The sequence below is a fragment of the Perognathus longimembris genome, chromosome 3 (assembly GCF_023159225.1).
Source record: "Perognathus longimembris pacificus isolate PPM17 chromosome 3, ASM2315922v1, whole genome shotgun sequence".
NCBI classification, from domain to species: Eukaryota; Metazoa; Chordata; class Mammalia; order Rodentia; family Heteromyidae; genus Perognathus; species Perognathus longimembris.
The window spans coordinates 49,239,717-49,255,870 of record NC_063163.1 but is presented as its reverse complement, the minus strand read 5'-3'; the positions used below and the strand labels follow the sequence as shown (position 1 = coordinate 49,255,870).

Below are 16,154 nucleotides of genomic sequence, written 5' to 3'. Positions count from 1 at the left end.
AGCTACTACTTCTAAGAGACAGAGTATCTGTGAGTAATTTTAATGAAGTTGATATAGGTTGAAGGAAAGACAATTTTGTAAGGATGGTATCTAGGAGTAGCCAAAATTAAGATGACTTCTTGAACAATTTTTAAGTATGCTACATATAGACTTTTATCCTCAAATACATATATACATTACTGAATAGGTAAATATATATGTATTTAATGCTATTATTCTTTCAAACAGCACAGAGACTGAGATCCTAAGGGTATCGATATTTAAAGATTTTCAATCCATATTTTCAAGCACTCCTTTTTTTTTCTAAAGATGTGTGTATGTGTATGTGTGTGTGAGTGTGTGTGTTTGTGTGTGAGTGTGTGTGTGTTTGTGTGTGAGTGTGCAGATCCTGGGGCTTGATCTCAGGGCCTGGGTGCTGTCCCTGAGCTTTTTGCTCAAGGCTAGCATTCTACCTTGAACCAAAGCTCCACTTTGGGCTTTTTATTGGTAGTTAGTTGTAAGAGTCTCACAGGCTTTCCTGCCCAGGACTGTCTTCAAACCGTGATCCTCAGATTTCAGCCTCCTGAGTAGCTAAGATTACAGGTGTGAGCCACTGGTATCTGACTATTTAAAGATATTTTTAGTGTCCCTCAGAACACACACTTGTCTTTCTTTGTCCTTCATCTTTCCTAACATTTTTCTTGGTTCTTTTTTTTTTTTGGCCAGTCCTGGGGCTTGGACTCAGGGCCTGAGCACTGTCCCTGGCTTCTTTTTGCTCAAGGCTAGCACTCTGCCACTTGAGCCACAGCACCACTTCTGGCCGTTTTCTGTATATGTGGTGCTGGGGAATTGAACCCAGGGCCTCATGTATACAAGGCAAGCACTCTTGCCACTAGGCCATATCCCCAGCCCCTCTTTTTCTTGGTTCTTAAGAAAGAACCAATCCCTTTTTTTCCTCCCTTTTTCTGAGGCCTGGATGGCTTCTCAGGGAAGAAGATGATATACTACCTTCAGAAGCCACTTTGTCTCCCATGATCCTTTCTAGGACCCCTCGGGGGAGTTTTTCAAAAGCCTCATTGGTTGGAGCAAAGAGTGTGAAGTGACCATCTCTCCCAAGGGACTCCAATAAGTCCGACGTGATGGCAGCTGTCTGAAACACAAATGTGACCTTAGAGACAATACCCAGGCACATGGAAAATACACTAGAAAACCATAACATATTTGCCCTAGCAGTTGTAAGGGAGTTAATAACTTCCATATACACATTGTTCACTCTTTTTAACTTTGTAAACATTACTTTTTGGGCACATCCAGTTGATTCATTTTCAACTTTCCTCAAATTGTGTTTTCTAGATTGGAAATCCTGCCAACGTTCAACTACAGCACTGCATACAAGAACTGAACTGGACACACAAAATGAACCATTCCTGATTAATCATGTCCATCTACATAGGATTACTTCAGATTAGATGGTATCTCCTGTAGGAAATGGGAATCCTCCCACCTTATGAAATACATGTTATTTTTCCCACCATTTTTGCTTAGCAGTTTTTTGGTTGTTCTTGCAGTTGGGAAAGGGGAGTGAGTGACTTCAATGACCCATGAGGAAACAGCCTTGTACTTACTCTAAATGAGGAAAGTTCATCTTCTGCTTCCAGGAAGTCTTGGATGGAGGTACCAATCTGTGTAAGCACCCGGTCAATGACATGTACCACACCATTTGTTGCAATCTGGTTCCCATGGATAACCCGAGCACAGTTAACGGTGACAACCTATAACCATTCGTATAGTCAGAACTATGCACTGAAACTCAGAGCTACCCACTAACAGCGTGATCATGCCTAGATTTTTTTTCTAATAAGTACAAGATGAAGGAGCCTGTATTTTGAATGTAAATACTGTGGAATCCACCTTATAGCTATCTCTGAAAAACATTCAGAAAAAACCATGCCAGTTCAGGACCTAAGAAAGCTACAAATAGTTTATCTAGAGCCACGATCCAAACTATTTTTTCCCTTTGAGTTTTATTCTTTCTTCAAAGCAATAATCATAAATTATTTCTAAGGTGTCAGTGGGTTATATAAATAATTCAAATTCATCCTAAAATAACTCTGACAGAGCCAGAAGTAATTATTGCAACAGGATAGTGAGTTCTCTTGCAATGACTTGCTATGTATTGCCTCATCACTGAACCCTTATGTTCCTGGGAGTCTGACTGTTGAAAGAATCCTATGACTTTGTGGGCAATTTGCCACCAAGAGTCTGACCCAAACCCACAAGAAGCTCAATCAGTATGCATAGTAGCCAGAGAATATTCTCTGATGATACTTTATTGCTTATCTATAAAAATGATTTGAGACATATCAACTAGGGAAATTTTCCTAGATTAGAACATCTAAAACTACTCTCATTGAACTGTCAATGTAATTTAGTCTTCACAATTATTAGTAAAAAACAGTAACTGGACTGGAAATTTACATGCCTTGGATTTTGGAGAAAGTCTTAATATAATCCTTTCATGTTATGTTCATTTTATAGTTTATGTGAATATTACACAAAAGGTACAGGAAAAGTTAAGAAGATATATTGAGTAATGTGTGTTTTACAAATGAAACTTACCCCATTAGGATAATGGTTAATGAAAAGTCCCAAGTTGTTGTACATTGAAGGAATAACCATGCCATGTTTTAAGTCCTTGGTTAGCAACCTCTTATTAACCATGTGGCTATGCAAAGCATTCAATAATTCGACATTTACATTGTTCTCTAATCCTCTACGGATATCCTGGGAAAAATTGAAGTATAAGTTTATTTTCTTATGTCTGTGTTAATTTATCAAAACTTTTGAGACTTTATTACTCTATTTCTACTTTCTTAATGCATTGTAGTTCACAATATAAAATTGATAAAATTACTTAAGATGACATTACTCTAATTGGTTAAAGAGTTTTGTAAGTTCTGGTAGTATGCTTGTCCAGAACCTCACAGAGTGCTTGGGTATTTTCAGAGATAAAACAAAATTTTTGATGAACGTATTGTTGACAAGGCAGTTTTGAGAAATATGACATCAGATAGCAAATGTTTTAAGTGAGGAAAAAACACAAAAATGCATACAATCACTGAGATTTAGTAAAATGTTATGCTTATTTAGTAAAAAAATTAAGAATTCAACCACCCCTAACTTTTAATTTATCAGTGCTATGTGTTAGATCACATTATATGCCATGCTATAGAAAATGTGGTAAACAAGTTGAAATCTTAACAGTCGGTGAAAGTAAGTCAAGAGTTTAGGATAGTGGTAAAAAAAATTAAAGGCTTTCAGAAGTCACAGGAGAAATGCCACCTCTTTATAAATAGTTTAAGAGATAAGCATGCAACAATAGATAAGGCTTAGATGGGTAAGAATGCTTTGGTGTCTCTCTGAGTCTCATGGTTGATGTAGGATGAGTGTTGGGAGAACAAATGCTGTCCATTTTTGCTGACACACACTCTTATGTTTCCCAGAAAACATTAAGAAAGACATCTAGTAAGGTATTTGCTGTAATACTGAAGAAGCGCTTAATGACTGAGAAAGGAATACATGGAACTGGCAATTAAGAACCACTGAAAGGTTCTTTTTTTTTTTTTTTTTTTTGGCCAGTCCTGGGCCTTGGACTCAGGGCCTGAGCACTGTCCCTGGCTTCTTCCCGCTCAAGGCTAGCACTCTGCCACTTGAGCCACAGCGCCGCTTCTGGCCGTTTTCTGCATATGTAGTGCTGGGGAATTGAACCTAGGGCCTCGTGTATCCGAGGCAGGCACTCTTGCCACTAGGCTATATCCCCAGCCCCCACTGAAAGGTTCTTTACATTGCAATATAGAAATTAGAACTGGGGGCATTCAGAAATCCAATTGAGTGGCAAGGCTCCATGGAAATAAGAATGTTAGGAGAAGTACTATTGATCAAACAAGAGCTAGGACTAACTATAATAACTTGTAAGAAGTAGAGAGAGGGGAAGTGAAAATGGCATACAGTGTTCAATTCTGCACATTGAGATAGATTTTGCCAATTATTGAAAAAAACAAGAATAAATCATTTATGGAGAGAGAGAACATAGAGTGCACTTGTAATACATCTCACTTAGAGGTGTAGGTGGTATGAATATAGACATTAGAAATGGCTTAGGGGCTGGGAATGTGGCATAGTGGTAGAGTGCTTGTGTAGCATGCATGGAGTCCTGGGTTCATCGGAACCTCAGCACCACATATACAGAAAAAGCCACAAATGGCACTGTGGCTCAAGTGGTAGAGTGCTAGCCTTGAGCAAAAAGAGGCCAGGGACAGTGCTCAGGTGCTGAGTTCAAGCCCTAGGACTGGCAAAAAGGAAAGAAAAGGACAGAACAGAAAAGAAAAGGCTTGGTTTTCCAAGGAATAATATAAGAGTAAGAAATAAATTCCATAGCTATAAACTCTAAAGTCATCAGAAATGCAAGTAAAGAGTGGAGTTGAGTTCCGGAAGAGTTTTTTTTTTTTAATGTTTTGTTCTTAAGGAAGAGAAGAGGATTCATCAAGGAGAGTAGAGGAAACATTGAGATGTGCAGAAGAGTAGTCATAAAGTGAAGTTCTACAACTTAAACAATTAATCACACAGCTAACCAGGTAAAATAAAGGTTAGAAAAATATGCCTATGTGTGGGTAAGTGTATCTTACTGAAATAAAAATTGTCAATCAATATTAATACCAAATAAAAGCTATGAACAGAAAACAGCTAATTATATACCAGTTCTACAGATCTGGAAATTGAGTCATTTCAGTGTGTTGTACATTAGTCTATACACAAAGTCTGAAAATCAAATGTATTGTTTCTCACAGTTCACATGACTAGGCATGCATATCTACACATTTGAAAAACCTCTGAACTGACATTGATATGTGTATGTAATTTAACACACATAACTATAGCTATATGATAGAGCTTTGGATGGATTTCAAATTTCACTAGGCTTCTTAACTTGTATTTCCACTAGCTATCTAAAGCTACATGTATTTTGCACTACCAAAAAGAGGAAAGGAGTAAATATAATAATAATAAAGATTCTTTCAGTCTAGATTCTGTCTATCTACTTTCTGCCTGCCTGTCTGTCTGTCTGTCTGTCTAAGGTGGTACTGACTCAGGATCTCATGCTTTTTATACAGGTACTCTACTACTGAGCCATGCTTCCATGTCTAAACAGTACAAGTAATGTATCCAATGCCTAACGTATGAAACTGTAACCTCTCTGTACATCAGTTTGATAATAAAAATTTGAAAAATAAATAAATAAATAAATAATTATGTGTTTCTTTTGAGGAGTTGTTTTTATTTATGGATGCATACAAATTCTTACTTTCCTCAATAGCTGGTACATTCTCATGTGTTTGCAATGCAAAGACAGAAGACTTCTAATTAATACTCAAGTTAATCAATAAATGAAATGAGAAGAGCAGACATTAAATATATGAATAAGAATAAGGAATTACAGAATCCAAGTTGTCCCACGCCTCGTTACTTGGTGCGAAGTAAGTGTAGGATCCCTTTCCTTCGATCTCTTCCCTCAGTTTTGAGACATCAGAATAGTGCTGGGTTGTGGTGGCCCCCACAATTCCCAGGGTGCCATAAACATGGTCAATAGGCATAACTGAAAGAATCAGGAGGTGGAGAAGGGCTTAAGTGAATACTTCCAGAACATCTTTCCCAATCACTTGACCTCTACACTAGCTTCCCTCCTTACATCGAATTAATAACTCCAGCAATAACTTTTTCCTGAGTCATCCAGTTTAGAGTCTGAACAGTGGGACAAGGGGTGAACTAATTCAACTGTGATAGTCATTAGACACTACATTGGAAATGAATTTCACAACTTGGGGAAGAGAGAGGGGTTCGGTGGAGAAAAACTGGGAGAAAATGAAGGTGGGGGGGTGACACTGTTAAAAAATAAATGTACTCATTACCTGGCTTATGTAACTGTAATACCTCTGTACATCATCTTTACTATAGAGAAAGTCTGTCTTTTCAGTGCTAAACACCATAATTCATTCCCAAATTATTACTTCACATGTCATTTTTGTTGAGGGAAAACTTGGTTTAAAATGATCCCCTTGAATCAACATTTAGTCTCCTTGGGTCTCCATTATCAAAAATAATTGTTAGAGAATATCTAAAAAAAGGTCTCTTCACTTCTCATAGATAAAGGTAACAATTTCTATCTTATTCATTAGAAGATAGTAAATAATTCAGTAATTCTTTTTATTTTGATTTTATCAAGAAAAGAGAGGAGGGCTGGGGATATAGCCTAGTGGCAAGAGTGCCTGCCTCGGATACACGAGGCCCTAGGTTCGATTCCCCAGCACTACATATGCAGAAAACGGCCAGAAGCGGCGCTGTGGCTCAAGTGGCAGAGTGCTAGCCTTGAGCGGGAAGAAGCCAGGGACAGTGTTCAGGCCCCGAGTCCAAGGCCCAGGACTGGCCAAAAAAAAAAAAAAAAAGAAAAGAGAGGAAAGTAGTACTGTAAGAATGTTTATTCTGAATGTCAAAGAGATTAGTGTTTAAATACTAATCTGAAAAGATATATCTTGGGGCTGGGAATATGGCCTCGTGGTAAGAGTGCTTGCCTCACATATATGAAGCTCTGGGTTCCATTCCCCAGCACCACATATATAGAAAATGGCCAGAAGTGGCGCTGTAGCTCACGTGGCAGAGTACTAGCATTGAGCACAAAGATGCCAGGGACAGTGCTCAAGCCCTGAGTCCAAGGCCCGGGACTGGCAAAAAGTAAAAGAAAAAAAAAACAAGGAAAATATATTTCTTTTGTGTATATCCAACTTATTATTCTGACCTTCTCTGATTTGATAATTGGTGTGATTTTGGACACCCATTGAGGAAGAAATAGTTATTACACTTGTGAAGAGTCCAAGATGAGATGACAGAATTAATATTTAAATGTGGGAAATTCCCAGAGGGAATATATCAGCTAGTTTCTTCTCTAGTTGAGAACATTATAGAGAAAAAGAAATTTCGATATAAAGAACATAATAAAATCAAAGCTGTTAAAACGAGGGAAGATTTGCCTTGCTAAGTAGCAAGGGCCATGGTTATAAAGAAAGTCCAACAAAGGAAATTTGTTGGCTGGTCCTGGGGCTTGAAATCTGGGCCTGAGCACTGTATTGGACTCCTTTTGCTCAGGGCTAGCGCTCTACCATTTGGGCCACAGCAGCACTTCCAGCCTTTTCTGTGAATTGGAAATAAGAATCTCATGGACTTTCCTGCCCTGGCTGGCTTTGAACCACAATAGTCAGATCTCAGTCTCCTGAGTATCTAGGATTACAGGTATGAGCCACTGGTGCTCATCTTACAAAGGAGATTTTTGTAGAGAATTTTTATTGAGCAGTAGTTGAACTACTTTATACTAAACTTCAAATTTGGCTTCTTCTCCATTATCCAGCATTGAGTATGTAACAATATTTTATCATTATAATAAACATATAATTAGGATAAACAGTTGAAGACCTTTTTATTTATGATGGTGCTACATAGATGCACACATATGCAAGTGACTTATCTATAAGTTCTTTCAACTTTTTTTCTCCCACAAGACAAATTTCTCACTTAATTCAGAAAATTCATATATACGTATATGTATATATGTATATATACATATCTGTGTGTGTGTGTGTGTGTGTGTGTGTGTGTGTGTTTATTACCTGCTGGGCAGCCTTTCATTCCTTCCATTCTCATATAACCAGGACAGCATTCATATGTTACAGTCCTATATGTTGGGAGAAAAGTAACATTAAAATGGATACATGCTTAGGATACATTTGATGTGAGCTAAACATACATATCATTTATTCCTATGATTTTTGTAAGACTCTTAGAACCATAGTTGTTTTATTCCCCTACCCTGGGACCAATCTATTTATATTAGTTTGATTTCTCTCTGAATGGGAAATATTCTAGGATCTTGATCCCACTATTTGGTGGAAAGATAATCTTCATCAAGATCCTGAATAGAATCACAGTTTAACATGGATTCAATATCAATAATTTATGCTCACAAGGGAATGGGGCTACTCTACAAAAATCTTATTTCCAATGCAGATAAATAATGTTATGTTCATTTGAATGATCAGTAGAGCTATTAATTTCATCATATTAATATAAGCTTTAAAATCTCTCAGTTCCTTTTTCTGCAGTGAGAGAGAGAGAGAAACTTATTGCTTCATTTCTATCATTTTCTGTTATCTTCATTTTTGGAGTAATAACCAAAATTTCACAGAATGGCAATAGAAAATTGCACTGCCATTCTATAGAGCATTTACAGAGTGCTTTATTACTGGAGCAATATACACTTAGCACAGTATGTTAAGCCTAGGGCAGTTCTTATTTTTCATTAGGCCTTCTCATTGCTTCCCTTAAATTTCCAAAGCAATAGTTCAACCAGAAGTAAAACAATTCTGTCAACAAATACACAAAGTCTTAAAGATGTTTCTGGGAACTGTCACAGAAGTGAGCAACTGGCAAGCCAGGCATTCTTATTTTCTGTGGGATTGGTTTCTTTGGCTATCTGAAACAAGCATTTGCATTAATTTCAGTGTACAGATGTGTATGTGCTTGTGAAAATCAAGCAATCGGGGGAAAATTCACTAATATAATTTAACAAAGGAGACAATGTTACATTTCTGGTAAAAGGCCAAACTTCAAAGTAGGATTTTTTTTAAAGAAACACAAGAAAGAATCTTGGCTTACATTCTACATAAACTTTGACATCTCTAATATAATTAAATAGTTAAAGTATGATTACAGCATATTTCTTAGCTTCCAGGAAGGATGCAATAAAGATTTTTCCCCTAAAAATTCAGAGTGCATGCCCTCTCTTTTGTAATTAGTGTGCATTCCAAGTATGTCTTATGGTATTCAACAGTGAAAAGAACAAAGGAGAATCTAGAGCCTTAGAGTTCCCAACTGAGGGCTGACTAGAAGGGCAGGAATACCATTGTGAACACAGACTCGAAGAATAATTATGTGAGTGACTCAAAAGCCTAGCAGATGTCTGCAAGGGAATAAGAACAATGGCTAGGTCAAGAAAGTATGCAGCAAAACCGAAATCCAGAAGTAGCAGTGTGGCTTAGAGCTAGAATGCCACCCTTGAGGAAAAAAGTTAAGGGACAGTGCCCAAGCCCTGAGTTCAAGCCCCAGTACCAACACACACACACACACACACACACACACACACACACACACACACACACACACAGAGTAATATCCAGTTACAAATCTATGATATCAAAGAACAATACCAGATGCCAAGTCCTATGGCTCTTAGACTTAGTTGCTATTGGGAAGCATAGCCCAGCTAACTCTGTATTTCTTCTCTGGGAAATAAAGATATCTCTATTCATGTCAAGTAGGCATCTGTTCACAACTCCCTTTCCCCCCTACATATATGTATTTGTTCACAATAGCTTAATTTTGAGAGGTGGTGTGTGTGTGTGTGTGTGTGTGTGTGTGTGTGTGTGTGTGTGTATGCGTGCGTGCACTGAGGTACTGGAAGCTTGAACTCAGGGCCTTATGCTCTCACTTGACGTTAGCATTCATATGTTCTACCACTTGAGCCTCAACTCCAGTTTCTAGCATAGCTTATTTTAAGGATATTTGTTATAATGAATTTTTTTTGGTTCATTTCATGTTCACTAGTTGATCTGTGCTCTCAGAAACTCACTAGTATATGTTTTAAATCCATGTCCCACAGGTAAAATCTTCAAGAGGTTAATTCTATTTAGCAGTTGTACCAAAATCTGTAGGTTATAAATCAGTTTTTTTAAACCAATTTGTTCTCTGTATTTAGGACAAATGAAGTTCAATATAAATTAAACAAAGGTTCTTCAGACCTTCTGGTCCTCAAGGCATCTCACCCTGAAGACAGGGCCTAAATGAATGGAAAACAAATAGAAGCTATGTCCATTTTTTTAATAGGGGTGGTACACACACACACAGAGATTATAGATGATATAGATATTATGATTTAGTTACGTATCCTACCAATGACTCAGTTCCTTCATTGTAAAATGACCAATTTGAACCACCTAAGTGGTTCTTGCCATTTATATAGCCTGTATTTTTATTTTTCCCACCAATATCTGTGGTAGAATAAGGTAGTGTGTCCACTCGGTTGTTGGGGGGGAAAAGAGAAAAGAGGAAAAGCAGCTTAATTTTCTATCACATTGCTTCTATAGGAAAGTACACTGTTACATGTCCTGCCTCCATGTGGCTTTTAAGATATGAAGATTCAGGGAGAAATCTGAGTTCCACTAGTGCAGAGGAAGTTTCTTTATCCATGCATGATTCTTTTTTCCTTTTTTTTTTTGGTGTGTGTGTGTGTGTGTGTGTGTGTGTGTGTGTGTGTGTATGTGTGCGTGCGCACGCGTGCTGGTACTGGGGCTTAAACTTGGACCTTGCACTCTTGCTAGTCTTTTGTCTCAAGTCTGATGCTCTTCCACTTGAGCCACACCACCTCTCCTTCTAGCTTTTTGATGGTCAGTTGGAGATTAACCATGATCTTCAGATCTCAGCCTCCTGATTAGCTAGGATTTCAGCATGAGTGACTGGCACCTGGCTGAATCCTCCTTTTAAAATGGGCCAGTTTGGGACAGTATCTTTGCAAATGGTGTACATACTCAACAAGAAGCACGTGTGTCATTGTTACCTGTGGAGCTGGCAGATAATGAAGAAGATGGGACTTACGTTTTTTTCCCGCAGATGGCACCTTGATACCAGCTCTTGCAAGAGCTGAAGTATTTCTTCTTGGTGCCCAGAATCTGTTGGAGGGCACAGACATTTGGGCTGGACAATTGAGGGACGAGAAAGAGTTAAAGTTCTATTGGTGATAAAAAATTTCATAGCAATTAGTCAGATGCTATTTTTTAAGTTACACATTGGATTTTTAAAGATGTAGCTTTAGATGGCACAAATCAAATTCCTGGTCCAATCTGGCTAAATTCTATGGGAATGGAAATGGAGTGGGAAAAATCATTACCCCTGAGCATAACAAAACCAAATATTTCAAAAGTTAACCTAATAGGCATACCCACACTATTAAAAGTATGTGTCTTTTAGCACAGACTCATTTGGGGGACGCAGATGGCTGTAGCCCCTCTGGGAATGTAAGATCAAAAGATGCAAGTTTTATTATGCACAGGCATTCTAACTCTCTTAACTTTCCAGGCAGTTACAGAAATAAAGGAGTACTACAATTCACTTCCGAACAATAGAGATGCATTTTTTTTTGAGTGGAAGCAATAAGCCTAAACATCCTCTCCTACAGCTTTAAATGTGTGCTTTTTTTTCTCTTAAAGATTTGGAAATTTTCTTTGTGCTGTGAGGCAAAAGAAGAAATGCCAATATCCACATAAACAACTCTACAGGTCTGGCAAAGTTACCTAGTCAGGTCAAAGTCATGTCTACTCACTTTTTAAAGGATCAGTTGTCATTGTTTTTATTCTGTAAAATGTCAAACACTTAAAGATGAAAACTAATCACATTGCCTGGTATTTAGTCTTCATATTTAATTTGCAGAAAATGGGCTCTGACATTAGAGGAGATATTTCAAAGCTCTTTACATGATTGCCTCTAACATTAGATACTTTAAGTTTGAAAGTTCCATGCCAGAATTTTGGAAAGAAATGAAACACAAGTAAACCAAATTGTAAAGGAATGCCTTGATGAATCTTGTTCATTAGGTTAACATTGCATAACAGTTCATAAAAGCAGTAATACTTCAAGATATGGTGGTAATAAGTCCTCAAGTTTAAAGTGCATAAATATAAATCACAAAACAGTCATTATTTGATCCTCTCATCACCTTGAACAAGTAGAAACACACACTTTGAAGTATACATTTAAGGGACTGCATATATTCTTGTAGGTATAATAAGGTAAAAGTAGGGGAAATATATCAAAACAAGCTAGTGACTTACCCCTGATCTCGGCCCCTTATCCGGCTGTGAGCCAATACCTTGTCATAATAACCATTGGCAACTGCAGGGTTAACGGTGCACAGCAAGAGCAGAGCAAATGTGGCTAAGAAAGGAATCATCGTTAGTCTCTCCAGTTAATCCGCGAAGAGAACTGGCGGTGGACTTTGGAGAGCAGAGTTTATATACATGGCAGGGCTGTGGGAGGGGACGCTGTATCAACCTGGGAATCTGAATGCTCTCCAAGAAACATTAGCAACTTCAGGAGGCCAGACAAAGTCTGCTTCAATTTCTTCCATTTCCTGAGGCCTCTGTGCTTCTTTTTCTCCTCACTGTAAGGAAAGTATTTTATTTTTAATTGTATGAAACACTGACACTCTCTGTGTGTTCATGCTTCAGCCATATCTGGTGGTATGTTATAGAAGTTTGTTATACATATGATTTTGTCTTTATTTTAAGGAATATTCTGGAATGACATTATTGTTTGACTTTTAAAAAAAAATCACAGTTGTCACAGCCATACCACCCAAGACTTGCAAGATGAGTTTTCATCAGGAAACAATGTTCCATCTGATAACCACAAATGATATTACAAACCAATTTTGGATCTTTTGAACACTTGCACAGACTATGAAATCAGAATTCAAAGTCGCTGACAAACCAAGTGGGAAAGTTCACATTTTCCTCACATCCCTTCTGAGCTATAGCTATAGCTCCTGTTTCCTTTTCCTTTCTCATGCTTAGTGAACACGGTAGAGTATATAAATCTACTTTTGGCATGTTTTCCTAAAGTAAAGCTGGGGGAAAAGGATATTTGTGCCTCATTGCTTTTTCTCATGTGCCACGGGTCATGTGGAGTTGTTCCAGGCAGAATGTTGAACTGATAACCACCACACCATAGCAGTCCCCAGTGCGGACAAGTATTACTAATCCAAAAGTAAGGGAATAATTAAATACATATTTAGAAGTAGAACTACTGCCAAGAGGATCTTTCTTGTTATTGTATTCAGAACAACTAAAATTTCTTATTGTTACACCCCGGAATTCCCAACCAAGGGGGCATTTTTCTTATTACCATTTTCACATATGATATGTTAAAAGCTTTAGATCTTGGGCTTTGACTTTGTCTTTCAAAAGAATTTTACTATTTGAGCATACCAGGAAAAGGGTTCATGCAAGAGAGAGAGTAGGGCTAAGAGGAGAGGGATAGATGAATGAAAAAACAAGAGAATTCACTGTACATACCACAGAATTGAGAGAAATAAGGGAAGGTGGGTGGAAATAAAGGAAGGTGGATGACACAGAAGATGCATTATACATAAACTGCTTTGTTGGCAAATGGTGAAAATAAATCCAATATATATCCTAAAAATTAAGAAAAGTGATGGGGTAGGAGGGGTGGGTGAGAGTGTGGAAAGGGGTGACATTGATGAAGATGCATTGAATTCATAAAATTCTCTGTTGAATGGAAGCTCTTTTGTATGACTAAAGATAAACATGTTCATTAAGAAAGGCAAGATAAGGGCTGGGAATGTGGCTTAGTGGAAGAGTGCTTGCCTAGCATGCATGAAGTCCTGGGTTCGATTCCTCAGCACCACATAAGTAGAAAAAGGCAGAGTGGCACTGTAGCTCAAGGGGTAGAGTGCTATCCTTGAACAAAAAGAAGCCAGGGACAGTGCTCAGGCCCTGAGTTCCATCCCCAGGACTGGGGGAAAAAAAAAAGGAAAGATAAGCCTAGCTTTGGTAACTTATGCCTGTATTCCTGGCTATTTAGGAGGTTGAGATCTGAGGGTGAGGGTTCCAGGCCAGCCCAGGAAGGGATGTCTATGCAATGCACCACCAGAAAACCAGAAGTGGAACTATAGCTCAAATGGTGGAGAGCTGGTTTTGAGCCAAAGAGCTGAGAGACAGTGCCCAGGCCCCCAGTTTGCGACCGATTAAAAATATTAAAAAAACAAAGCTTTGACTGAAGGAAAGTGTGGTGGCTGTGTGTTTTGTGGTGGACACTCGCGTGCAGGTTCTCGGCCCAGGGAGCTGTTTCCCCTATGCTACGATGTTCTGCCTGAGCTCTCCATGCTGTCCCAGTGCCTGGGTTTGAGAGGACCTGATTGGGCCAGAGACCCTCCAACTATCCCTAGTTATATGTTAGCCTTCCTGTGGGGCTTTGCTTTCAACTGTTAACATAATTCTGCAACTGGATCATTGACTAAGAAAGCAAAGCACACTCTGTAATATGACTCAGAGGCCTCTTTTCCTATGTGGAAGTCTTGACTAGGTAAGGTAGTTTCACAAGGAGGCTGATAGCATGAAAGGTCAATTCTATTCCTTTTTCTAGTTCCTGTGGGAGAGATTATTTGTTATTTGTGATTTTCTAAGTGGAATCATTCTAACATCATGTGTCTTTTTCTAGTTTTCATTATCTCACAATTAGTCTTCCACTGGACACATTGTAGGTGGTCAGCCATTGTGCATAGAGGAAGTCAGAAGAAACTTTTAGGCTTCATAAAAATAAGTTCTACTTAAATGTCAATCAATATACCTGCTAGAACATTCCTCACAGTCCTATGAAAGGATTACCTCTGTCTTGTGACCCATGACAGAGTATTAGTTTTTATAAAAAAGTATGTTAAAGCCTCCTACAGTAAACGGGAACTCCTGAATCTTTCTTTTCAGAGCTTCCAATGATAAAGTGTTAAATCTGTCCATCCTGAGCCTCCCATTTGGAACTTACTAAATACCCCTGGAAGTCATCACAAGCCAGCTCCCCACAAATATTTATGGTTAGGATTAGTAACGACATCAAAGTGGGTCTTGGAAATGAGAGCCAGATTGTGTGCATAGACAACTTGCAAATTTAGCAGTTGGAGAACCACCAAAAAGAAGAAAAATTTAGGTAAGCATGGAAAGATCATACTACTGTTAACTCAAAAGGCTGAGACCAGTTGGAAAGTGTGATATTACACATCAAAGAGTGGGAAGAAATCCAAGCCTGGTGACGGAACCTTATCCATTGTAGACTGAGGGAAGGTAAGTTTCAGTACATGGGAAGAAAAGATCTCCCAAGTCCTAGAAAAGATGGAAAAGCCTTGGGAAGACATAATTTCCTCCTTCTAAGTATTCATCTAAGGTCAAGTTCTCTCTTTCTCTGTCTCTGTCTCCCCCCTCCACAGAGGACCTTTATCCTTTTCTCTCCACAAAAGGCTGTGACCCTGGATTTTCATAGCATGTGGGAGAAACTGAATTTGTGGCAATTAATTCTGACTTGCCAGGGTTATAAAGTCTGACCTAGAATTATAGTCATGAATGAAAAGAAGAAATGGTTTATTATGTAACTGAGGAATAATGATTTGTCTGAAAGACTTGAGCATTTGTCTCTAGCCATCAGGATGCCAATTACCTGGCAGTTTTCCAATTATCCATTTATCTAGTGGTTTTTTGCAACTTGCCTGGTAGCCTCTGGAGACTATGAAGTCATTGTGATACGATGCTGCTTCCTTTGATTAGCTTGAACCTTGCTGTACACTGCCTAGAGTTAGACATGGACTTATGAAGTCAACAAATCTGGATACTCAAACCCCGGATAGATACTCTCAAACCAGTATATCTTTACTTGTGAAAGATCCAAAGAGATCATTTGTATCATATATATGTATATATGTTTATAATATATATATATATATATATATATATATATATATATATATATATATATAGTTTTTTTTTCTAACTCCCTGATTTTTAGTTTACAGTTTTTGGTATCTTGAAAACAGTTCCTGAGTGCTACTTTGCTCTGTCCCTGGCCTGTGTGTAAAAAATATAGTAAGACACACTTGTTAATTAATAAATAATTACTTCATTTATTTTTTGTTGGTCTTCTTGAACAACAACAACAAAAAAATCTGAGACTTGAACTCAGGGCTTGGGCATTGTCACTGAGCTTTTGTGCTCAAAACTAGCGTTCTACCACTCTGAGCTACAGTGCCACTCCCAGTTTTCTAGAAGTTAGCTGAAGATAAGAATCTCATGGACTTTTCCTGTTTGGGTAGGAAAACAAGGCAAATGTCTGTTTTGGATAAATGGGGGAAGTATGCCATTTTCTCTGTATAAATTTAGATTCTTTACTTCCTTTAAAAGCTCAGTATGTGAAAGACTCACTAAGTAGTCAACCAACACAATGATTTTATCCTCATT

The 16,154-nt window shown here is 38.1% G+C and overlaps 1 protein-coding gene across 4 annotated transcripts in view; it reads right to left on the bottom strand.

The window, feature by feature from the left end:
* Nucleotides 1-12,128, bottom strand: part of Postn (periostin) — a 33,388-nt gene extending 21,260 nt beyond the window's left edge. For all 4 annotated transcript variants that reach the window (XM_048341468.1, XM_048341470.1, XM_048341469.1 and 1 more), the window contains exons 1-7: nucleotides 11,967-12,128; nucleotides 10,735-10,833; nucleotides 7,695-7,759; nucleotides 5,475-5,632; nucleotides 2,599-2,763; nucleotides 1,605-1,751; nucleotides 988-1,129 (exon numbers count right to left, since the gene is read on the bottom strand). In XM_048341468.1, the coding sequence (XP_048197425.1) occupies nucleotides 988-1,129; nucleotides 1,605-1,751; nucleotides 2,599-2,763; nucleotides 5,475-5,632; nucleotides 7,695-7,759; nucleotides 10,735-10,833; nucleotides 11,967-12,085 (895 nt within the window). In that variant the 5' untranslated portion in view covers nucleotides 12,086-12,128. The remainder of the gene's footprint in view (nucleotides 1-987; nucleotides 1,130-1,604; nucleotides 1,752-2,598; nucleotides 2,764-5,474; nucleotides 5,633-7,694; nucleotides 7,760-10,734; nucleotides 10,834-11,966) is intronic.
* Between the last annotated feature and the right edge of the window lie 4,026 nt (nucleotides 12,129-16,154).